This window comes from Periophthalmus magnuspinnatus, chromosome 7 (genome assembly GCF_009829125.3).
Source record: "Periophthalmus magnuspinnatus isolate fPerMag1 chromosome 7, fPerMag1.2.pri, whole genome shotgun sequence".
Taxonomy (NCBI): domain Eukaryota; kingdom Metazoa; phylum Chordata; class Actinopteri; order Gobiiformes; family Gobiidae; genus Periophthalmus; species Periophthalmus magnuspinnatus.
In genome coordinates this window covers 4,964,873-4,991,049 of record NC_047132.1, presented here as the reverse complement: position 1 = coordinate 4,991,049, position 26,177 = coordinate 4,964,873, and the positions used below count along the sequence as shown (strand labels likewise).

The 26,177-nt window shown below is 39.5% G+C and overlaps 1 protein-coding gene across 1 annotated transcript in view; it reads right to left on the bottom strand.

Moving 5' to 3' along the window:
- Positions 1-26,177, bottom strand: part of dnmt3bb.1 (DNA (cytosine-5-)-methyltransferase 3 beta, duplicate b.1) — a 60,985-nt gene that overhangs the window by 30,932 nt on the left and 3,876 nt on the right. The window contains exons 2-6 of the mRNA XM_055222989.1: positions 21,040-21,145; positions 7,018-7,168; positions 4,339-4,418; positions 3,768-3,899; positions 1,957-2,091 (exon numbers count right to left, since the gene is read on the bottom strand). Coding sequence (XP_055078964.1) covers positions 1,957-2,091; positions 3,768-3,899; positions 4,339-4,418; positions 7,018-7,168; positions 21,040-21,145 — 604 coding nt within the window. The remainder of the gene's footprint in view (positions 1-1,956; positions 2,092-3,767; positions 3,900-4,338; positions 4,419-7,017; positions 7,169-21,039; positions 21,146-26,177) is intronic.

The window sequence follows — 26,177 nt, the reverse complement described above, 5'->3', positions numbered from 1 at the left end:
AGAGCCAATCGGTCTGTGGACGACGCCATTAACCTGGCCCTTCACTTCATCCTCCAGCATCTGGACTCCCCAGGAACCTACGCCAGGATCCTGTTTGTGGACTTCAGCTCTGCATTCAACACCATCCTCCCTGCTCTGCTCCAGGACAAGCTCGCTCAGCTCAACGTGCCTGACTCCACCTGCAGGTGGATCACTGACTTCCTGACAGACAGGAGACAGCGCGTGCGGCTGGGGAAGAATGTCTCGGACACTCGGACTATCAGCACAGGATCTCAACAGGGCTGTGTACTTTCTCCCCTGCTCTTCTCCCTGTACACCAACTGCTGCACCTCCAGCCACGACTCCGTCAAACTGGTTAAGTTTGCGGATGACACCACCCTCATCGGACTCATCTCGGACAGCGATGAGTCTGCCTACAGGAGGGAGGTGGACCGGCTGGTGTCCTGGTGCAGCAGCAACAACCTGGAGCTCAACGCCCAGAAGACAGTGGAGATGATTGTGGACTTCAGGAAAGTCACAGCCCCCCTACCTCCCCTCACCCTGACGGACTCCCCCATCACCACTGTGGACTCTTTCCCCTTCCTGGGCACCTGCATCACCCAGGATCTCAAGTGGGAGCCGACCATCAGCTCCCTCATCAAGAAAGCCCAGCAGAGGATGTTCCACCTGCGGCAGCTGAGGAAACTCAAGCTGCCGGTCCAGATGATGGTGCAGTTTTACACTTCCATCATTGAGTCCATCCTCACCTCCTCCATCACTGTGTGGTTCACTGGGGCCACTGCCAGGGACAGACAGAGACTGCAGCGCATTGTGCACTCTGCTGAGAAGGTGATTGGCTGCAGCCTTCCATCTATACAGGACCTGTACGTCTCCAGGACTCGGGGGCGAGCAGGCCGTATAGCAGCTGACACTTCTCACCCTGGACATGGACTATTTGAGCCACTTCCCTCTGGCAGGAGGCTACGGTCCATTGGGACCAGAACCTCTCGCCATAAGAACAGTTTCTTCCCCTCTGCTGTTTGTCTCATGAACACTTTATAATATCTGCACTAAACTGGACACTTAATAACACCGGTCACTTTAATAAGCCACTTTGCACTGTTGTTCTGATGCTGCTGTTGTACATATTTTCTCCCTTTAAGTATTTCATTTGATTTTTTTAAGCATATCTTTTTAACTTTGTGCATGCCCTTATTTGTATTTGTATTTATTCAGTGTGTTTATGTTGCACTTTTTCACCGAATCAAGTTCCTAGTTTGTGAACTGTGTTCACAGACTATGGCAATAAAAGTCTTCTGATTTTGATATATATATATATATATATATATATACACACACACACACAAATACACATACATACACACACACACCTACACACCTTTGGATTATGACAGAATCAAAGGCATTTTAAAAGGAAAAAGCAGCACATTCACAGTTGTGTGAATCAAAGCTCTGCTCTGCAGCCATTATTATTGTGGTTAAAGAAGCTCCAGGGTAATGCACAGCGGAGGGTTTGACAAACTGAGTCAGGTTTTCTTTTGCTCAGAAGATAAGACCACCAATAACGAGGCTGTGAAGGACAAACTGTTAACAGGTAATTCTACTCTATCCCTGCACATGCATCAATAGAATCATTCAGTGCCTTTAGCACCTTGAAATACCTTGAAAAGCATTCACTTACTGTCAGCAAGCTCACCTCTCCACAGATCTGACCTGTAACTTGCCCTGGTGGCATCCCCTGCTTTCATCCATGGAAATGGATAACTTTCCTGGCATACTGTGAGAAACATTCTAGGAAAACATCTCCATGGAGACAAACAGGTGATTGTCTCTACACCAGAAAAGTTTCATAATGCACCTTAATTCTCTACTACTTGGTTACAGTTATTAATGGTGTGATACAGTTTTCCCATATAGATGTTTTACTAGTCCAAATTAGTTAAAAATCAAACCTACATTATATTCGGGCTGTGCCTCTGAGCTGGAGGTGCTGCTGCTTTGGGCTGAGTCCTTAGAGTCCTGCTCCATCAGCTCCAGACTGGGGGCTTCAGGCACTGCACTGGGCAGAACTGGGGTCTCTCTGGCTCCACACTGAAGCACAGACAGAGAAGATGAGATTAGCAAGTAACATTTTTCTATTGGGAACATCTCCGGCCAACAGGTACATTAATGCTTTTCCATAAGTATTTTTTCATGTGATAGTTTTATAGAATGCAAGTAAAAGTGGGTAGTTCCACAAATTAAGAAGTTGTATTTACCCGTCAATTTGAGTGATAAATTAACCCCACATCAGACACTGTGAAGCAGTGGACCTATGTTTAAATGTACTATATTACACAAAATTGACTCGTGTGAGTTTTAAGCCATGTTAGAATAAGGTTACCTCCTCAAAAACAGACCTGGAGTTGAGTTTTGTTTCATTCACATATGTTTGAGTAACACTATTATCTGTCCACATCTCAAAATGCTCTGTTGCACTTTGTGATGTCATGAAGCAGTAGTTTTATTAACTATTAACTACTATTAACTATTTGCACAAGCGCTTGGAATGTTAGGAATAGATCATTTAATAGTTTTGTTAATCGGCTTTCATAGTACAGGGGTTACTTTAGGTGCATTTCATTTTTAAATTTGGATTGATGTACTGTACCTTTTCAAATACGTAAATACATACAGTAGAGGTTCCATTAGGATATCTGTGTAATCCCTCGGTCGTCCCAGTAGGTCCCATTGTTAAAGAAAAATTACAGAACTGAAGAAGCAGCTGACGATGAGCTTGGATGAGTAGAAAAAAATTCACCTTCTACAAAAAACTTTTTATCCAGTTGACAGAATTTCTCTTTTACTATGTCCCATTAGGATATATTAGAAACAACAACCACAGATTTAAATGTCATCTCTACGCAGCATGAGAAGTAATTTATGTATTTTATTTTTATTTTTTATTCATGTCAAAATGTTTTATCACTCAGTAAGTAGTCCATAACCACAACATTTAACAAGGCAACATGATTTTACGGTGAGCTCACCTGCCGCACCCCCCTGTGTCCTGTTTAGTGTAGGCTCACCTGTAGCGCTCCGTAATACCTCATTTGCACTCACTTGCGTTGTGTATGTGACTAGGGCAAAGCGGTTTCACATGGGTAACACAAGTACTCATCTGATTGATCTTGGAACAACTAATTTCTATTAGTATGCAATTGTGTTCGGCTTAATCTGATGCATTTTGTAAACCTTGAAAGATTGGTGATGACTGAATGGTCAAAGTCGATTAAAGTGGATTATACATAGCACATTTTCAGGTTATTTTAATCCCTTTGGAATACTTGGCCTCACGTCGGCCTGGGAGATATGGTGATAAAATCAAGTTGTGATGCCATTCATGTGCCATTCTGCTATTTTGGTAAAAACAACATATTGAAATTCATTTGTTGTCTGAGCATATACCTGCATTCAAGAGAAAAACACTTTTTCCCACCCACTCCTCCTACTGGTCAGTCTAAAAAATGCACTCTGAGTGTCAAATGAATTTAATCAATTACAATGAAATATGAACTTTCAGAAGAAGCAGTCGACTTTAGTTACCTCTTCAAGGCAATATAAATATACTAAGTCTATAAGAAATGTGATAAAATCAAAATCATGATCTGGCTCCAAAAAACTCATCATATAAATTGTTTGGTACATCACCCTTCCCTTGGACTCATGTGGGTTCTGAACCGCATCCAGCTCACATTTGGTGTAAACCCTGCATGATGTGACCTCACCTGTGGCGCTGCCGTGTCCTGTTTGCGGTTCTGTCTTCGGGGTTTACTGTTGTTGGGCGTCTGTCCAGCCTGAAAGATGGTCCTGGGGCGAGGGGTCTGTCGCAAACTCAACTGGGACTTCCCAGACGACTTCTACAAACAACAACATTTCTTAAAGTTTGTAAAAGTTTGTAAAAGTTTCTTATGTTAAAAATCTGAAGTGCGAAGTCAGCCATACTGGATCAAACCCAGGAATGACAAAAGGCACACACCGTTGTGCTTATGACACAATTTTAATTGCAAACACTTCAAATCTGCCCCAAAAGCACTAAACTTGGGTGCTATTAAAGGTCATCAATTAAAGCCACAGTTTATTAAAGTTTAACTTTAATAAGCTTTAACTTTAATAAACTTTAAGTATATTAAAAGGTAAAGTTTATTAAAAGGTAAAGTTTATTAAAAGGTAAAGTCTGTTTGTGGGGAAAAAAGTACAAGTTAAAGTCCAAGTCATTTAAAGGTCTTGTCTGTTTGTTTGCCTGATATTTAAACTGGTATTTCAGAATATTTGTTGCGTGTTACAGTGGCTCTGTACCTGGCTGTATGCATCCCACTTGGCTTCCGCTTCCACACACCTCTTCCTCGCTCTCTTCCTGCCCTCACTCGAGTTTCCATCTGAACAAAAAACACAGACAGATGGTTCACTCACTCAACACTAGTTCTGTAGTCGACCAATAGTAGTGGCAAAACAAAACAAAAAACCCTAAATGATTGTGTATCTCCTATCTCCACTCCTATTGCACTCACAAGACCACACCTGCACGGGAGTTCAAAAAAAAAAAAAAGTACTAGGAAGCAATACATATAAGGACAAGGTTAAACTCATGATTCACAAATATGAATACCAAAAAATACCAAATCTTCAGCTAATCCACTCATTAACTTCTCCTTTCTCCTGTTGTCCCATATAAATCTTTAAAATCTACATAAAATAATTTGTCGACTCAATTTTGATAAACTAAGAATCGATTGACAGATTAATCCATTAAATGACTGAAAGACTGCAGTCCTGCTCAATATTCTACAAAAATATCACCAGGTTAACAAGTGGAACTCATTGCAATAATGTTAACCCCTTAGCATTCCGGGTCATTTTGGTGAAATTGCCTTGACACAGGTGTCAGAATCACTGTAGGTTTGTCTGCTGAGCATTTATACACTTTGGAACACACATAAAAAATTGTTTTTCTCATCCTCACCTAAATTTTTTGTGTGAAAATTAAGGTGTAGAAAGCTGCAGTAGGTAGCTAGGGACAAAAATACACTATATCTCAACTGACAAGATTGTTGACCACTTACCTTTCAAATTTGAGGTCAATACCTATAAAAATGAGAGTTTTACAATCATTTTATCATGGGTAAGTCCAGGTCTCTCCAAACCTATCCGAATGAAGACATTTGTAGAACGTTTGGAAAAAGTGCAATAACTTTTGAATGTTTCAACCCACAGACATCAGTGAGGGCTCTACTGAAAGCTCACACTGAGAGGAATCTGTATCTGCACACCCAGCTGCTCTATTACTGTACATTTATATATCATATCAAAACACAATATAAAATGTATATTTGTATATAAAATATAGTCAAAACAAGTGGTATGGGTCAAAAATAAATACATATTTACAAACCACACTGCAAACAGTGAACAAACACACACTGGAAACTAAGAACACATTGTACATGATTGTAGTCAGTCATTATGCAACAGTGGCTCAGTGGTTAGAGCTTTGGTCCCGCAACCCTAAGGTTGGAGGATCGAGTCCCACTCGGACGATGTCCGAGATGATTGGTGGTGGTCGGGGGGTATTAGCATTAGCTAATGCTAATGATTACATATGATACACATTTGACCCACAATTAAGTCAATAGCAGAATAAACCACGCTTGCCGCTCAGGAACAGCATCCAGTCCATCAAAACATAAGGTCTCTCTACTCCTGAGTCCACCATGAGATCTTCACTCGGTTCCACGAACCGCTCCGGGTCCGAGATGCCTCTAGTTTAACTTGTACAAACATCCACAGTGTCCTCGGTCGCGCACTTTTTGTTTTGTCCATTTTGTCATGTTTAAAACGCAAAACTGCTGCGTAAAATTACGCAACATGTGTCCGTAATTTTACGTGCGCAGCAAACTCCGTCTGTTTACAGTAAACCACTGCATGTCATGCATCAGTGTGTTCCGCAGTTCATGGGCTTTAAGAGGAAAACATCACTAAATGTGTGTAATGTAACAGCTTGATTCTACAAGGGGGAGAGTGGGGCATACTCTTTCAGTCATCTGTAGCTCTCATTCACTGTCCGCGGCTCCAGTCACCCACAGCCCCCACCTTATTGGCCAACTTTGGTGTCAATCACAAGCTAACAAGTTTGTTTTGTGCTGAGGAATAAAGTTGGCGCTGTCAGAAGTTTATTATGCCTAAAACTGACAAAAGAAATGCAGAGAAGTGATGGAACAGATTTCACTTTCCTGCAGCAGATTGGACATAGAGGCTCTAACTTCCTTTGTGGACATAATTTCTTGACTGGATTATATTCTCTGGACCTTTACGGAACGAATGAGACCAACTTTGTGTGAATATGTTGATGTTTGACAGAACCAGAGCACTCAAAGGTAAGTGAAGTCCAAATCCACATTTCTGACTTCTCTGTAAAAACGGCTTTCCTATCAGCACTGTGGTGATTAGAGGTGTAAATGGTTTACATATTCAGAAAGATGAATGCCGTAGCTTTCATTTGATGTGTAGATTGTTTGTGTGGGTGATGCAGAAATACACGTACATTGCTGTAAATTTGTAACAAAGGCGACGGCCCGCCCGCTAAGTGGTTCAATTAATTTTATGTTAAACAGTTCATAAAAACACATCATATATTACTTACTAAGATTTAAATCGGATCACCACCACTATGTTTTTATTGTTCGAAAAAGGCTACATAATATTTTTTAAACCCTACATGTATTTTATGGAGGCCTAATTTTTTGAGTAATTACAACCATGTACAGAGCTGTGGGATGAGATAGGAGAAATTTGGAAATGCAGGATAACTTAATGCATAAATCAATAAGTGATGAGGGAACACTGTTATACCTTGGTTAAAAGCTCATGAAGGTTGATAAACATAATATGTCTCCTTTAAAAAACATCTTGATCGTTGCAAAAAAAGCTGTCATTTCCTTCAGTGGCTTGCAGCTTTTGAGTTGTTCATTTGCGGAGTACCTTGAGGTGAGGAGGCTCCCCCGGTGAGTTTGGGGCAGAAGGGGGAGGGAGGTTCTGCAGCGGTCAGAGGGCTGTTCTCATTGGTCAGCTCCACTCCACTGTCGTTCTCTGAGAGAGCCTCAGCTGGAGACTTGTCCCCGTTCACTGCAGCCTGGAGACAAGAGCAAATTTATTAGATTTAGATACAGGCATTAGAAGTCCCGTATCTCAATCAAATAGCAAAAGAAAATTTTACTGGGAAAATTTTGCCTAGATAATAGCATCATATTTACTTTTGATCTGGACCCTAATGGACAACTGAGGGATTACACAGACAACACTCAATGAAATGTTATTACCTCATTAAAAAGGTTTGTAATTGAAAAAAACAAACAAAAACAAAAACACAGTTGTAGGTGAGTTTGAAGTTCATTAAATTTACATCATTTGAAGAAAATATGCAAAATCTGCCCAAAAGATTTATCAGCAAAGTTTATTGGCCATTGGCTTATCTCGTGTCTAAACAATCGTATCAGTCATGTAAAACACACATCTGCTTTGTACAATCAATCATTCATTTTAAGGATATATTTCTTTTTGCTTTAAGCTTTTGGGTTGGGTTAAAAGTTGTTGTTTTTTGCCTTATTGCCTTTTGCATTATCTGTGTCCCTGTGTGCTCTCCCCCTCCCCTACCTGCCTGAATCTGGAGCTGGGCGGAGTTCCTATGCCTCCTGTGCACACCTGGAGTGCATCAGCATAATTATCACCACCTGCTGCCGAGTATATGAGGGCTTGGCAGAAGACACTCGGTGGTCTCACTCGTTCCTGCTCCTGACTCTGCGCTCCAGCTCCGGTACAGTCCACCCCTTGTCTTCGCTTCCTGTCCTGTCTTGGTCTCCGGCTTGCTTCCCGTCTCCTGCCCTGGCTCCCGCTCTTTGGATTACCCTTGCTCGGTCCTCCCTGGTCTCGTTCCCGGACCTGTCTTGCTCCGGTCTTGGCTGTCTCCGTTCCCGCTCTGGACTACCCCTGCTCGGCTCGTCCTGGTCTCATTCCCAATCCAGTCCTTATTCCGGTCCTGGCTTTCCCCGTTCCCGCTCTACACAACGCCTGCCTGGTTTGCCTCCTGCTCCTCGCTCCCGGCGTGTGCTAAATTAACTATTGAAAACAGTTTTTTGCACAAACTGTAAATAAACACTGTAAATCTGCCCCGAGTCTGCACTCCTTGGTCCGCACCTGACGTTACGACATAAACATATTATAGGGTACTAAATCATTCTTAACCCTTGATAATACTGTAAGTGATGTAGAAAAAAAAACTCGATATGAAATTGTGTGCTGACCCAATTGCAAAAAAAAAAAAAAAAGCCAGACAACCACTATAATTATAAATGCATCTCTACATCCCTGCCATCTCTGCCGCTCATGTCTGAATAATTGCTGTCAGGGCAGGGCAGCATTTACGTGTATAAACATAATAAATCTGTAATACTAACAAGTGTCTGTTTATCTGTCTAAAACCTTTTCACCATCTTTCAGGATGCTAGTGCCAAACATTTGATATATGACAACTTGTCAGATGGCTGCTCAAGCTTAGACATGTTGGAAAATCCCTCTACAGGTAATAATAGTTTATTCCTGATTTTTAAAAAAAACAAAAAGAACCAAAAAAAACAGTACAGATATATTGTATAAGCAGCTCTTGAGGCTCAAAATAAATCCACTGTCTGCATCTAATTAGAAAGGTTTTTATTATCTGATAATCAGGAATAGCGCGTTAGCATTGTAGTTGTTGCTAGTTTTACCGTGATGGCAAAACTCCAATCTGTTCTCTAAAAGTTGTGAAAAGTCTGGTGAACTAATTAGGATGCTCTGAATGCATAAGGGAAAGAAGAATAAGTCTGAACCACTGCAAACCATTAAAAATGAACTAGTTCTGTTTGTCATGTTTGTCACAGTACAAACCAGTCACAGCGCCTTTAAGGTCTGGGGAAAGTAATAATTTAGTTTTAACCATCTACACTTTTTTTTAACCCAGCTATTCTCGAGCTCTGTACTTTAATATTACACTATGCAAGTTGCCTGTTGGGGGAGTCTGACATCTGCTCATTTCCATGGAGATGATAGCGTTTTGCCCTCAATGTCCCAGTTTGGCACTTATATTCAATTAAGATGCATCATGCCTCTCCACAGATCTGATCTGTAATTTATTGTCTAGTTCCTTAGTCCAGATTAGAACAGTTCATTTTATCAAAACCAGTACGGCTGCTTACGAGAATCAAGTGGACCATGTGTGCCCCTGATTAATTGTTGCAGCCCTTTTTTTTTACAATACAAAATACCATTCATTCATTGTTCCAGTAGTTAAAACAGATGTGAGACAGATGTGTGAACAAGAAGTTTTATGCCATTTTAGGAGCCAAATGGCACCAGATTTGGGGCTGTTTGCAATCCAGCGATGTTGTAAAACAAGTATGGCAGCCCCTGTGTAACATGAACCTCCTGAACCTGAAATCTCAAAAAGGGGAACTGCGAAAACAAAAGGTCAGGGAGTTCATTTTAAACACAATTTTCTTAAAGCCATACACTGATGGATGGATTATGGTGCAGGGATATCTGGAGGTGAAAGGGTTAATGAAAATTGTTTGGATTAGAATGGGATGGGCAAAACAAGATAAATGAAGACAAAATTTAAAATATTTTGTATAGTGATGACAATCTATACAGTCTGATTTAGGCTACTAAAAGGTGTCTGTAAATGTCTTGGGTGAGGTTCAAATATTGCAATATAAAATCCGAGTTCAAGAATATTTACCGAAAATACTGCAGAAAACTGCAGAAAACCCCCTCCCTGAACCGCCACCTTAACGTTGTGGAGGGGTTTGAGTGCCCGAATGATCCTGGGAGCTATGTTGTCGGGGGCTTCATGCCCCTGGTAGGGTCACCCATGGCAAACAGGTCCAGGGGGACGGGTTAGACGAAGAGCGGTTCAGAAGCCCCTTATGAAGAGTGTAAAAACAAGTCAAGGTACGTCGCCCGGACCGGCGTTACAGGGGCCCCACCCTGGAGCCAGGCCTGGGGTGGGTGCTCGACAGCGAGCGCCTGGTGGCCGGGCCCACGGGGACAGGACACTGTTGTGTTGGATTACGGGCCAAACAGCAGTGCAGAGTACCCGGTCTTCTTGGAGTCCCTGGGAGGGGTACTAGACAGTGCACCAACTGGGGACTCCGTTGTTCTCCTGGGGGACTTCAACGCCCATGTGGGTAACGACAGTGACACCTGGAGGGGCATGATTGGGAAGAACGGCCTCCCTGATCTGAACCCAAGTGGTGTTTTGTTATTGGACTTCTGTGCTAGTCACAGTTTGTCCATAACGAACACCATGTTCGAGCACAAGGGTGTCCATCGGTGCACGTGGCACCAGGACACTCTAGGTCGGAGGTCGATGATCAACTTTGTTGTCGTGTCATCTGATCTCCGACCGCGTGTCTTGGACACTCGGGTGAAGAGAGGGGCTGAGCTGTCAACCGATCACCACCTGGTGGTGAGTTGGATCCGCTGGCGGAGGAGGAAGCCGGACAGACCTGGCAGACCCAAGCATATTGTAAGGGTCTGTTGGGAACGCCTGGCAGAGCCTTCTGTCAGAGGGGTCTTCAACTCACACCTCCGGGAGAACTTCTCCCTGATCCCGGGGGAGGCTGGAGACATGGACTCCGACTGGGCCATGTTCTCCACCTCTATTGTCGATGCGGCCGCTCGTAGCTGTGGTCATAAGGTCTGCGGTGCTTGTCACGGCGGCAATCCCCGAACCCGGTGGTGGACACCGGAAGTAAGGGATGCCGTCAAGCTGAAGAAGGAGTCCTATCGAAACATGTTGGCTCGTGGGACTCCTGAGGCAGCCGATGAGTACAGGCGGGCCAAGCGTGCCACGGCTCGTGCAGTTGCAGAGGCAAAAACTTGGGGTTGGGAGGAGTTCAGGGAGGCCATGGAGGAGGACTATTACTACTATCATTCACATATATATTCACACAAAAACTGTTACTATTGTTATTCCATTAATTTAGAGCCATGCTCTGAATCTCGGTCCTGGGATAACTGAACATTAAAATGTTGCACATGAGTGAGATGGAGATGTACAGTGGGTCCAGAGGAACTTTCGTTCAAAGACACTAACCACACCTAGTAGCGAGGTTCAGATCTGAGACAGAAAAGAAATGGTATGAGAGGAGTTAAAGACAATCCTTTCTTAAACAGGAATGGAGGCCTGAGACAATCTCTCACCAATCTACAACTCTATCCTCAGACCCAAAACAAAGGAAACAAAGCACAATAGAGCTAGCCAGGATGCCAAGGTGTGAAAGCAGCCATTAAGAGCCGAATGATTATGTTAAGTATGACTCGGGCACAGTTCACACTTAATGTAGCTCAATAGACCTAGCCTACATATAGAAACTGTATACAATATCTGTTAACAGTTTCAGTGTAGTTAGCTCCTCCCTAGTGTTCACCAGTAATCTGACCAGAAGTGAAGAAGCAGCTTGGATGATCGAACGAAACGGCTTCACTCCTACAAGTTTTTGTCCAGATGACAGATTTAACTTCGGCTTTTACTATGGACACATTACACTGTTCACATATTACAAAAGTAACATAATACAAAAAATAAACTTCTACAGTATATTAAACATTCAACAGTCAAAACTGACATTGTGTCAAGTGCCAATTTCAGTGTTAGACACTTTTTGGTAACTCATTGAAATCCATCATATTGAATTCATATTTAAGCAGGGATCCGCCATAACCAACTTCTTTCATTCAGTAACCCACTTAAAGTATAGAAATCCATTATTAATTATCTCATGACCTTATTCCTTCCTCATCACTACTTTCCTTCAAGTCCTGTATGCCTACATCGCATCCTTCGTCAGCTAAAGCATCCTCATAAAAAATGCTCTGACACCACTGCATTACTAACCCCAAGTTCACCTAGCAGTTTGAGGACATCAGCTTTTTTGTCAGCAGTCCCTCCAATGGTCATTTGTGTGAAAGCTGACTTGAAAGTATCAAACCTTTTCCCACGCTTCAAAAAACAGGTAACAGAAGTCACCACTGTACAGCTGCTTACAGCCCACATTGTCACCAATGACTCCCAACACTTTGGGGCATCAGGGTCAGGGGCCATGAAACTATGGCATGGTACAGGGAATGTGTACTGAATTCTTAAATCTTTATCTTTGGCTTTCTCAAGGCAAAAGGTATAGCCAGTAAACCATTATACAATATTTTTGTTACCTCCATAGCAGGAAGCGAAGAAAAGTCTAAGCTTTTTTTGCTGAGAGAGTTCATAGGAAGCAACACTACCCAAATAATGTTGTAAAGCAGATGCCACCATCTTGTTCTCATTTTCTAACCATGGGTAAAGATGGATGTCTTGTTTTCTGACTCACACCACGACCATGATGCCAACACCAAACACATACTGATACAGCTGTCTTGAACAGCAAGTCTGCCCAATGGGAGACTTGGTCAGCACTAGATTTTGCATCATGTCAAATGAGACTGTAAGATTCAATCACAGTATTTAAAACCTCAAAGAACCTATGTGCTTTGCACTTGTGTAACATAAACAGGTCTCCCTGTGCTTTTTTTCATCTGGAATTTCAAGGTCTTTGAGTCACAGCCTAAACTTGATGCATGTTCAGGTGCTCCTTGGCGAGCATAATGGCTCTGCAGGTCAATATCGTTATGTGGTCTCTGATGGCTTCTCTCTTCACTGCCCTTTTTTGGGCCCTCTATGCTCCTCCCGAGCACTCCAGTATTGTCCTCGCATTTTAATCAACTCCTCTGAAGGCGCTTCACCTGCAGGGCTGAAATTCACTGTACATCATCTAGACAAGTGGGGCATCAAAACTTATCCAATTTATGATGATCCCTATAGTGGTTTCCGTGCGGCGAAGCCGCAAAATTCCATCGGAATTTTTGCAATTTTCAAAAGTCAAAATTTGCTCCCGTTTGCGCATGGAAAGTCCGATTTGGCTCAAATTCGAATCAGTTGTAAAACTTTTGGGCCTAAAGCTACTCATTATGACAGAAACTAAATTGGCGCGATAGCGCCCCCTACAGAACATCTAATAAATTTGTATGGAAGGCCGAAAATTTAGTTTTCCCAAATGTTACCAAATTTGACAGAAAATTCCATTGGGTCATCCCAATCAATAAAGTCAATCACACCCATGTGTTTTTTTTGCACCGTGTTGCCATGGCGATGCGCCAAACTGCCAATGTTATCCTAATGGGAAAACTCCCAATTTTTCCCATTCATGGGAAAAATATTAGTTTCATGGAATAATGTGAAATTTGGCACCATGACTCCTCATGTCATCCTGATTAAAAAAGTCAATCAGACCCAAGTCATATTTTTCACTGGGTTGCCATGGTGATGCGCGAAAGCGCCCATGTTATCCTAATGGGAAAATTTCCACATTTTCGTACATTTCAAAGTCTAATAACGACTTATTATCGTCAAAGACGAACACAAAATTTGGCACGGTGATTCTTCAGGTCGTCCCCGTCAAAAAAGTCCGACGGGCCAAGTTTGTCTTTTGCACGGTGTTGCCATGGCGATGCCTGGAAAACCCATGTTTTTGCATTTTGTGCATCAGCACTTCTGATGTCTTTTCACTTGTTTGGTGCCAAACGGAGTCCAAAGCTGCAATAAAACAGAGGCAAGTGGAGCGTCAGCGCCACCCACAGGGAGTGCCGGGTCGGCCGAGTGCGAAGCACGGCCCGTGAGGGCCGTTCGATGCCGCTTGCGGCTTTAATTTTTGTTTGTTTTTTTAAACAGAGTCCATATTAATGGATGGTGTTTTGTTATTTTTAAGAACAGTTTATTTGTGCATGGGAGAGACAATGGGAGAGAACTACAGAGAAACGGGGATATGAAGTTCAAATGAGGACTAATACAAGGTTCTATTTTGTATAACTAACTGTATACTATCTAAACAGAACCGTGTGTTCTATTAAAAATAGGTGACAGTAAATACTCACAAAACAAATTTGTGAGTGGGGATTTACAGACTGGGATCCCCTCCTGAGCCCTGGTCAGGAGGAGTACTTCAGTGACATCTTTAGTCTTTTGTTGTGATTTTCCTCTTTTAAAATATGTGAATCAATACAGTTAAACGTAGATGATCCAAAGCATCACATCTTGTTTAACTTTGTCAGTGATTACATGTAAAAGTGATTTCTGTAGGCGATCTCCTCTGGGGACAGCGTTACCGCCTGACACACATTAGCCATGTTGTCCACACAAGCTACACCGGACATCCCTCCACTATGCCGAGCTTTTCTGGCCAAGTCACAGTCGTGTTCCTCCAGTTTCTTCTTCCTTTTACTTCCCCACGGTGACAGAACAATAGCCTCCTCTGTTTTTTTAATACAACCATCTCTATGTATAAAATACATAGTTTTTTTGTGTCAAATAGTCTGCTCATATCAGTCTGTAAAAGCCAGCTTTGTGTGTCTCGTGATTAAAATGCCCTTCACTGAGTTGCTGAATGGATTATGTCAGCTTCCATTGACAGACTGATGTGGCGCCTTTTGCCACAAAATAGCAACTTTGACACAATTTTAAACAGATATTTTGGGTGTTGCACAAAATATCATTTAAGATTTTAAAACTTTTCTATTTAAAGAGAGTAAATTAAGTGTCAGCTAAATTTTTTCCAAAACGGCGTAAATAGTTTTTTGCCTTTTATTTATTTATTTATTTTTATTCACTTTTCTTTTGTTTGTCGTTTTTTACTCTGGACCAGGAGTCTGCAATGAAGATATCCATCTATAATAAAAAAGGGTCTATTTTATGATAATCTGAATTTTGAGCATTTAATCATGATGTCGATTTGAGTAATAAAACCAACCTCCTTTTCAAGAAGGTGCTTTGTTTGCATATAAATTAGTAATGATTAGTATCTGATATTCAGTACTTTTGACAACCCTAAAACTTGAGCAAGTATTGTTAAAAGTCCCATTCACAGGACAGAAATAAACCTCCTTTAGAACGGTCTTGAGCTGTATCCGACCAACTGTAAGATCACATAGACTAGTATATGTCCATGGACCACGACGGAACCTATCTGCACCCACACAAACATAATGCCACAATTTAATGTTGAAATCGACATTCTACTGTCTAAATAAAGAGTGTTTTTGATTATCATCATGGTATCAGAACTGGTATTGAGTATCAAGTCCATCCCTGCATCAAGCCTATTGAAAAAAAACACATAAATATACAAGTTGAATTACTTCAACCCATTTTCCATACTTTTGAAAAAGGTGCACCATGTAACAAGGGAATGTGTCATCTACACAGATCTGACCCGTAACTTGACCTGGCATTATCCGCTTGTCTCTATGATAGTCCATAGAGACAAGCGGCTAATGCCATACTGTAGAACATTCCAGGCAAAGCAGTGAGGTAGCTCCATGGAGACAAGCAGCTGGCAGACAAGTTACATAGTGCACCTTTACATTGCACAGATGCTGGCAGTATTCACAAACAAGACATTGGTGAAAATGTAGAATGCCAACAACACCTCAAAAAAGTTCTATATTACACCAAATGGACTGTGAGCTCTAAGCCGTGTTATAATAACCTCCTCAAAAACACACCTGGAGTTGTGTTTTGTTTCATTCACACAGGTTTGAATAAACCCATACACAGTGTTTCCCTGAGGTTTACTTGTTTAGTAAGGGTTTTTTGTCTGCGTACATGCACATGCATGATCACATGCAACGTGGAGCACTTCCTGTATTCTCTGTTTGGGACAAGAACAGCTTAAATACGCAGGGTTTGTATGTTAAACATTTATGACTAAAAACAAAACACAACTACAGGTATGTTTATGATGAGGAAACAACATAACAGCTCAGATCAGTTACACAAGACAACAGCACAGATGATCTGATCTGTTACCTCACTGCACATTCCTCTGTACTCCAGTAGTCTGTCCTGGGGCACTCTGACACCACTGTCAAAACAACTGACACCAAACATCAGCACTGCTACTACAACTACTGCAAAATACTACTACTGCTATGGCTGTCACTACTACAAACACTATGACTACTAGCACTGCTATGGCTGCTACCAGTACAAATACTACTACTGCTGCTGCTATGGCTGATGGTACTACAAATACTACTACTGCTATGCGTTGGTGGAATAAGCGCTCAGTTTTGCTCTGGTATCTGTACTTTAACTTGAGTATTTCTTTAAGTTAAAGTATTGCTTAAAAAAAAAATATTTGACTAAAAGTATTAAAGTACTTTTTTAAAAATGTATGTAAAGAGTAAAAAGTTAAAGTATTTTGCTCAGATTTTGAAATCTTTTAAAACTTCAAATGTACTGGCAAAGATCAGTACTAAATTTTGTGCAATAGAATTTTTTTTTAGCTGTTTTACTGTTCACATTTTTGTTTGTTCACACTACAATTGTGATGAAAATAAACTCTCAGCCTTTTCAGCAGGTCTTAGTCAATAATAAAACTTTTACTTTTCAGTCCTGTTCAAAACGTAGTGTAGTGAGTACAGACACCTGCTCTCCTCTCAAATGTAAAATCTACTAAAAAATAAATTTGAGGTATCTGTACTTTACCAATTTTACTTTGTAGTAGCAGCCACAGCAGCAGTAAAATATAACACATACTATTACTGCAATGGCTGCTCTTACTTCTAATACTGTGCTTCTGTTTGTGATAAACTATAATACTGAAGCTACTACACAATAATAAAGCAAGATAATCCTACAAAAACTGAATATGCAGGATCTTTAAAAGGCACAAATATCAGAATGAACCAATGATTAGCCTTAGATGTTACATATGCAAAACTTTACAATAGTGGGGAGACTTCAGAAATTCAGTACATTTTAAGCTGTGAAGAAATGTACACATGATAAATACTGGGTCCCAAATATATTGTTTCAGATTTCATTTATTGAACGATGGCTCAATACAGTAATTACCATGACAGGATTAACTGCTACCTGGATACAAGATTTTAAAGTAATAATTTTGAATGAATGAAAACTGAAAAAGCTAAACTGTAACATTTAGCATTGAGCATTTCTCTGGGACTCAAAAAAATATACTTAAGATGGGCATTTCTCCCTTAGTGAAACTGCTAGTAGCTTTCTGGTAATCCTCCTTGAAGAGTTCCTAGTGTAAACCAACATCATGGTATTGGCTTTCTGACCCAAGGCTATTGAAACTAAGGTGTTCGTGTGAACTCAAGTACATCTCTGAGTCTTAAACCAACTCTGAGGGCAGACACTTTTCCACGGTTGTAAACAAGTGAAGGTTGAATGAGTGAATTTTGTGTTTTCCCCAAAAGAGTATGTTCTAAAAGCAGCACTTAATGACAAAATGTAATAATTAAGTACTTACTCGTAAAATAAAAAGCAGCCAATTGGCTCTGATTGTCTGCGCTTGTGATTCCATGTGTCTGCTCGTTCATGTAACCGTGGTAATTGTAAGTGAAAGTAAACCATTTTAAAATGCCACTTTCAATCTTACATTTTGTCTTAATCTATGTCAAAGTTTCCCTTTATTACAAGTTTCCCTTTAGACATGCACAGGTGTGGGCAATTAAAAAGAAATCAGATTACTCATCAGATTTTACCATTACACTACATTTGAATGACACTCCTCAAATTAGATAATGATCAGAATTTGATTGTGCTCGTAACAGAAGCCACTTAAAAACATGCACAACCTATAAAACTGTTTTAAATTATGATAGTTGTACTGTAAGGTTGGTTAATATTTATCAAGGATTCATTATGTACTAGTGGGAAGTATTTGGTCATTTTTTTTGTACTGTGGTGAGATTTGAGCTGTAGAAGGTTGGGTTCTATAAACCCAAAACTAACTACTTAAATGTTGCATTGTTGTTATTTATTGCAGTTCATATTTTTACAATCTTGTACATTTAGAATAGTTTTTTGTGTATAATTTTGCTTTATAGTTTAGTTTCAATATTATCGTCTATATTTACTTCAGCAATATATCACATTGCCTCATGTTAAAGCACAAAACACGTTTTTACCGTCCCTGGTGTATGTCCACTGTACATTGTTCTCCAATTTTATTTTCTTAATCGTTAATACGCGCAGGATCAGGCAATGTCACGTAGTCATTTTGGTCTAGTGTCATGTGCAGCTTTCCATCGGAGGGACAAAGTCTGATGACAGTGACGTCTGCTCCCATTGTGCACTGTGGTTTTCTAACATGGAAGTCAGAGACCCATTTCTTTTATTAAATCATTTTAGATCAATATCGTGATTTAAAATGTCCAAATTATAAATAATGATCCACGAGTGTCCCATATAACAGACACAAGAACAAAATGGGGCTTTTTAATTGATAATTGGACACAATCAGATCAAACTTTGATTAATTGTACAGCCGCAAATCCGGCAGGAGTTCAGTGGTGAAATCCCCATTAGTAAAGTAAAAGTCAGTTGTGGTTTCAGTATCACTCTTGCCAAGGCCTGTGAACCAGTGTGTTATATGGGCCTAATGGAGCATGCATGACCCAACTAAGTACGATATACTGCATAAGAAAATATAGACTATAAATGATAATATTGAATGCATTATTCCACTGACACGATGACTCTAAAGCAGGATCCCCCCCCCCCAAAAAAAAATGTCTAGCTGCAATAAATAAAAAACTGTTAAGATATGAGCTCTAGAGTAAATGACTATGACTTCTTATCAAAGAACAATACCTGATGGATGTGGGGAACTTTTTATTTCTTTGAACAATTTTAATGCAATTTTGTGAGCCGAGCACATGTATATTTGGCTGTATATCTATAATTGTGATTATTCAGGTCACAATATAGTCTTTTAATCTTCCTTAAATAAATACAATTTGTGAGAATTTTGTTTATCTGGCTATTTACATCAGATTAAATTTATCATTCAGAAAGTTTGGTTTTATAAAGTGGGTCAAATACGAGAGGAATGGCAATATATTGTGTCAATAATTGTGAATAATCCCACAATCAGGTGGTTCTCCTCACAATAATGGCAACACCAACTTGAGTGCTCTGTCTAGTGCAGTCACAGTATATGGTTGGTGTTTTCTGGAATAATGTGGTCAAAGTGGATTGCTCCGTGACACAAATGCAGTATGAGTGAGGTTTGAATTGGCTACCCTCTGGTTTGTGGGAGGACAAGAAATTCACCATTACAGTTTCTAAAAAAAATTAATTAATTAATTTTTAAAGACAATTAAAATAAAAAAAAAGTACAGTACCTTATTTATTTATGTTTTTCATATTTTTAACTGTTTGCAGTGGTCCAAAGTTATTCCTCACTTACTTTATGAATTACAAACATTCTAATTAATCACTGTGATAAGTTTATAAGTGCTTTTTACAACTTTCAGAAGCCAGAATGGTGTTTGCCACGATGGTAATGCTAACAGCAACTAGCATGCTAACCGCTCACTTCCTTATTATTGAAAAATAAAGCACTTACTAATTAGATGCAGACAGTACACATCGGACTTATTTTGACCTCAAGAGCTGCTTGTACAATAGACTGTACTGGGGCAAGACACATTTGCTTAAATATATGGGAAAACAAAATTGGGTACAGTGCTTTTAACACCAAGCACGATACTTTAAAAAAAAAAAAAATTATTGCAAAAACAACCTTCAGGAATGCCATTTAATAAGATATTTCAAAATTTCACATTTTCATTTAAACATTTCCCTATATGCACAGCCTGTTGTTGACTAAATATGTCCGTTACTCCTGCTTCCTCTTTTTCATTTATCATTTATGAGACACTTCCTTCCCCCACCATCTGTTTGTGTAACTTTTCTTACCATTTCCTTTAGAATCATACATGACTTCTTACAACTTCTTAAAGTGGACCCATTATACAAATCAACTTACGTTAATCGTTTCTTCTTGATGTTGTATTTAGAGTGATTCATCTGGGTAATCTCGTCTGGTTTATAATTCTCTATTCAAGGCGTCATTATTCTGATCAACCCCTTTTTCACCGCCACGGTACACACCCAATGTTACATACTTTCTTCTCAGATTTTATTTTCTAAATCAGTGATACATGGAGGATTCAGCAGAGTTGTGCACTGGAGTTGTATTTTGTTTCATTCACACATGTTTGAGTAATCATTTATTATCAGTCTGTCTACATGTCCAAAACTCAAAATGCTCTGTTCCACCTTATGATGTTAAGTGGTGGTAGAAGTGGTAGCTTTCAAGTTAGCGTCTACCTTTTATCTTTTGTTCAGTAGAGATTGACAATTCTAGGGCTGAAATGAGCAAAATGATTCTGAGGGTGTATGGAGTTTAAAAACACAGTGGAGTAGACCCTGCGCGTCCACATGAGACCACAAGGTGGAGCAGAGTTGTTCGTTTGAGTGAAAAACTCAGCCTAAATATGCAGGGTTTATGTGATAAATAAAGACGTAAAAATGTGTGAATGAAACAAAACAACTCTGGATATGTTTGTGATGAGGAAACAAAAAAACAAAACAAAAATACTGAAATGGCCTGTATTACACCATTTTCTTATCCATGCTAAAGATTAATATTGGATTTTAAAAATCCAAAATATAACAATAATCATCGGATGTGACAGATTTAAAATTACACAGCAGACAGAAGCACAGTATGTTTTCTTAAATCTAGATTAGAATTTTTTAAATGCATCCAATAGTTTCAGACTGAAATAAGTATAATTTGTTAAATGTTAATCTTTTTGTAACTAGTAGAAATATTTTAAAACATAATTTGAGGGTGTTTAATTACTCTGCCATTTCTATACATTTTTCCATGTAGACAAGCAAGTTTAATGCCATACTGTGGAATATTCCTGTTCTTGTCGCGGATCTTCTACAAGAAAAATTACACAGTGCACCATTAAACGAGACAATTATATACTTACTCTGATTTACTCTGTCACTTTTCTAAGGCCAAAAAATGTCATAGTTTAACTCACTGCGGCCATGTCGTTTCCCTCCTCCATCAGATCGTCTGAAAACTTCTTGGAAGGCATCGCAGAGAGAGTCGACAGATCCAGTGCTTTTTCTGACTCCTTTTCAAACCTGGAAGACAACACAATGCCATTATGTTAACTTTCAAATATGTATAAATGCATATATATTTATTATAATAATTATTATAATTGCTGCAATTATTATAATATTACTATTATGTATAATCACAGAGCAAAAAACACACTTTTTGAACCTTCACACCATGTCACATCACTCACAAGTAGGTTTGGGCAATAACAGTTCAACATGTAGTAGCAAGTACTATTAAGTAGTATTAATTGTTTAACTGATGATGTTGATTCAAACCTTGTTCGGGTCATATACCAGAGTTGCAAGTCTGCTTCTTTATAGCAACTTTAGGCTTCCATATTTAGAAAGTCGCTTGCATTAAAACATGATTTTGATCCTTTTCAGCTCAGTTACACGTTAATAGACGCAATAATGACGACATACAGTCTATAGAAATGACTATATGTCATTATTGACCGGGCAGGTACGAGGAGAACAAGCAAACTCCACACAGGAAGAACTGAGCCTAGGACCTTCTTGCTGTGAGGAGTGAGCGCTTACAACTGCGCCCCAGTGCCAATGACTAGCAGCATCAATAATACTGGTTGGGACAATATCCATGCATCTGGTCTACTGCACGTGTTGGGTTGATCATAGTAGACACAGAGTGAACATAAAACACAAAACAGAAGCTAGCCATGCTGCTAGTCGAGCAAGTCGAGATGTGACAACTAACAATGCCACAAGAATGGTACCCCACAAACACTGACAAAGAGCAGTGGGTTGACGTTTCTTAGCACCATGGACTGTGGGGCACGCCTGCACATAACCTGCAGTATAGATACATCACCACTGATCTCCACTAAGAAAGCATAAAACAATGTAATGGACCCAAGTTCAGAATTTTACTATGGCTCGCTTCATCTATTTTGAGTGCGTTTAGGGGTGGGTGTGTGTGTGCACTTGCCTATAGGATTACAGGGAGGTGACAGGTCAAGAGCTTTGTCAAACAAGTTCAAACAAGAGTTCTTGGACTAGTTTTAAATATAACGAGCACAGTATAAAGCATGGAGAGTTCTATAAAAGTAAGTAAGTGGTACTAAAACAAGAATTCCAGCTGGCAGACACAAAGGGGACCGTATTTATGGCAACTCTGTCATAAAGGGTCTAATGATAATATACATGGAGTGTTTGAAGGCTTACATTATATCTAAATTTAATAGGATAACATTTTATAAATGAAGAACACATTATGCAAAATTGACTTAACCATGTTATGGTTAAAAGCTCAGAATTGTATTTTGTTTCATTCAAGTTTGTTTCATTAATCCATTAATGTTTAAAAAGTTAAAAAAAAGGCAACAGTGTTCCTCACGTGTGTGTTTACATCCACACACTGAGGATCAGGATGAAGCTGCTGCAGATTAGCAATAGTGAATCTACTTGTAGCAGTTCAGAAAAATTCTAGGCTAGTGATAAATGACAAAACACATTTCACAAATAATGAGACAGTTGACTTGCATCTAAACTAGATATGCAATGCTCTAATCTTTTGAACACTTAAGAATAAAATGACTCACTCACTGAATCTAGAGAGGAAAGGGCTGGCTTGAGGTGAGCTCACAACTTTGAGTTTGTGGTGCACGTTCTCTTTGCTGCCATATCCCGCTACAGTTTTTGTACTTTAAGATTTAAAATCTTATCAGATTCTTGTTGTGTCTGGTCTGCACATTTCAATTTTTTTTAAGACTAAAAAGGAGGAGAATTAAAAACTACAAGAATGCATGACATGTGTTGACTAAATACCACACTTCTAATTTAAACTGGTTTAATACCGTTCCAGACTTTCCTCCTTTACGTCATTTTGCATGCGTTAACAATGCTTGATGATGGGGTCAACCTCATTTTGACCTGGTTTAGTTCTTCCTTGGGCCAGATCTAGTTCTGGTTTTGAAAGAAATTTGGACTGGGTTTAGTTGAGACGATAAAGATAAACAAGCGTTTTCAAATCTTTTATTTGAATGAAACTAACTGCCTTCAATGAAATGCTATGGTCATTTCCATTCTATTTAAAAGTACTGTATACAACATTTATTCAGACTTTTACTTTAGGCCACGTGACAATGACAAGTAGTTTTAAGTGCATCCACCATGTCCTCTTAGCTCAAGTATGAGGAAGACGAGTGTGTGGAGAATCCCAGTGTGCATTCTTGGCAGACACTTCTCACTGATAACGGACATCCAACTCTCCATTTATAAACAACAACCAAGGACAAGGAAAGAACAAGAACACAATATTAATATCGGATTTCGGGAATCGCCTGAAACAAATGTGTATTGGTAAAATTTCAAAAACCTTTATATCCCCGGATACAAGGTAGACATGTCAAGGCAAATACATCCCTTACTGATAAACAATTGTGATGCTGATCTATTTTTAATTACAAAAATATTGAAAATTATGTCTCAATGTTATAATTTCACGACGATTAGCAGAATGAGCCTCACTTGAGTCTCTCATTTGGATTGCCAAAATCAATGCTGTCCTGCAGACAATCATTAGTCAGTGCTAGTGCAGCCTCTGCAACTCAGTGAGTGAATTCTGGAAGTTCAGAGCTTTCACATGAGGCATGGCCTTTCTATACACTGAGATAAAGGTTAGGGCACTGGCAACGCACGTTCAGTTATGATTGGAGTAGAGTAGTGTATACAATTCCTTTAACACACACACAACAACTACTATACAATTTTACACAATGCAAAAAGGAAAGTGTTGTTTAATGCAGTTTTCCGGTCGTCCATCACCTGTCTCATCTTATGGGCCCCTAAACAGTAACTCTCCTAATCTTTACCACAGGGGCCTCTAAGACAATGGCTCCTTGAGCGTGACCTGCAGGTGCATCCTGGCTCAAAGGCAAAGGAAACCCGGCTTTGCACCTTCACCCGCGGGCGACAGGAAGGCAGGCCAAAAGTGGGGGCGCAAAATGAGAGAAATGTACACAAAATGCAGAGAGGGAGACATAACACATTTTGTGTGATCATCATTAAATAAGCCACATTGACAGAATTAATGTTATTGCAAAATTGTTTTAAAAAGTTAAAGTTGTTTTAAAAACTTGAAAGACTAAAACAGACAAGGCAAAAATCAGGACTAAAATTCTTTTTTTTTTTTTAAAAAGGTTTGTTAAAAATATGAGTTTTTTTATTTATGTTTTTATTGCACATCAATTTTTTTTAAATGTCATTTACTGTTAGGACGCATCTCCACAAACCTGACTCATACTTGGTCTGGAGGAGGGCCTCCGCCTGCTTGTTTCCATGGAAATATTGTTCCTTTGATAATAATATTCCACAGAATGGAATAAAACATTTATCTCAATGGACAATGCTCCAAAATATGATTTTATCTTTCCATTTCCACTGACTCATGCTTCCAGTTTCATTGTGTTGCTTTAATATATTTGTTTGGCAAATGTATGTAATTTATGTTTTAATATAGAAAAAGTTAATTGATTGTAAAAAAATAAATAAATAAATAAATAAACCAGGATGATGAAATTTATCAAAGTGGATGTACCCTTCTATTAACCCCTGACCTTTGACCTCCTCTTGTGGCGAATGGGCTTAAATGCCTGGCTGTCAGAGATTCCTCTGGATAACTATGTACATCTGTCAACAGCTTAGGGCCAAGTTCAAGGCTGCTTCTGGCTGGGTTAGAGTCAAACAGTAGTTCTTTTAGAACATCTAATTGAAAAATCTAAATGTCAGTGCACTTGAGCTTACAAAGCAAACACAAATGAAATATTAATATTATACAACTGTCTATAAGTTGTCATGCACAGCTTCATATCATGCTTTTGTATATTTATACAGAATTGTGAGGGAGCATAGGTGATGTAGGCCTGTGGGCTGAGCGTTGCACAGAATCTTACAACTAACCATAAAGGAGGGTTTGAATATGGCCTGGGAGAGTCAATTTTGCGTAGTACCATCTCTTTATTATTTAAGAGAAGACTAAAATATAAACTGATAAACTAATACAATAATGCCATGCATTTTAAAACATTTTTAGAAGTCTTAAAAAAAAATTAAATTTTTTTTTTTTTAAAAGAGAAGAGAAGATGATAGATTGTTCTCTGCAAAGAACCAAATTAAATTACAATTTGATCATTGTGATTTCGGTTCCATTGTGATATATTATGCAGCCCAATTTCATGAAAAAGTAAAAAAATAAATAAAATTACTGCAGTGTTCAGAAAGAGTGAGTGAATTAAATGGCAGGAAAAGAGGATGGGGTGTAGATCCAGAGGGGCCGTCTGCAGGGGACAGTGAGGACAGAAGCTACCGCGGGTTTGGGGGGCTCTCTCACTTCAAAGCAGGGTTGCCAGATTTTTAAACAGCCACAAGCAATTTAAACCTTTGAGAAAAGAAGATGTACATAATGTAATAGCATATATCCTATGAACAACTCTTGAGGTCAAATTAAGCCTGCTGTATGCTGGCTGACATTTAATTAGAAAGTGTTTTATTGTCTGATAATAAGGAAGTGCAGGTAGTTGGCATGCTACCAAAACTCCACACTAGTGTTCAAAATTTGTGGAAAGTGCTTATAAACTCATCATGGTAAGTATTTAGAATGCTCAGAATGTATAAGGTAAGTGAGGAATAACTTTGGACCACTGCTAACTCAAAATGATCTAACTCTGTTTTTCCAAGTTTTTAAGACTGTAAAAATCAGGTAAAGTGCTTTGAATGATATCAAAGCATCACTTAGGAGCAAGCCCAAAAAAAATGCAACCCAACGCAACGCAAAAATTTGCAAGTGACTTTGCAAAAGAAGAAGCCTGAAGTCGCTATAAAGAAACAGACTTGGCAACTCTGCTTTAAAGTTGAGTCTGGGAGCTGGAGATTAGGTGCAAGAGGGGGATTTTTCACTCCCCTCTCCCCCACGATGAGTGAGTGTGTGTGGGGAGGGGTCAGGTCATGGTGGGGCGGAGGGGGGCGTGCATTCCTCTTCTGTCATGTTGCACTTGGTGGCCTCTTCAGCTCAGATGGGACCTTTACAGTTAAA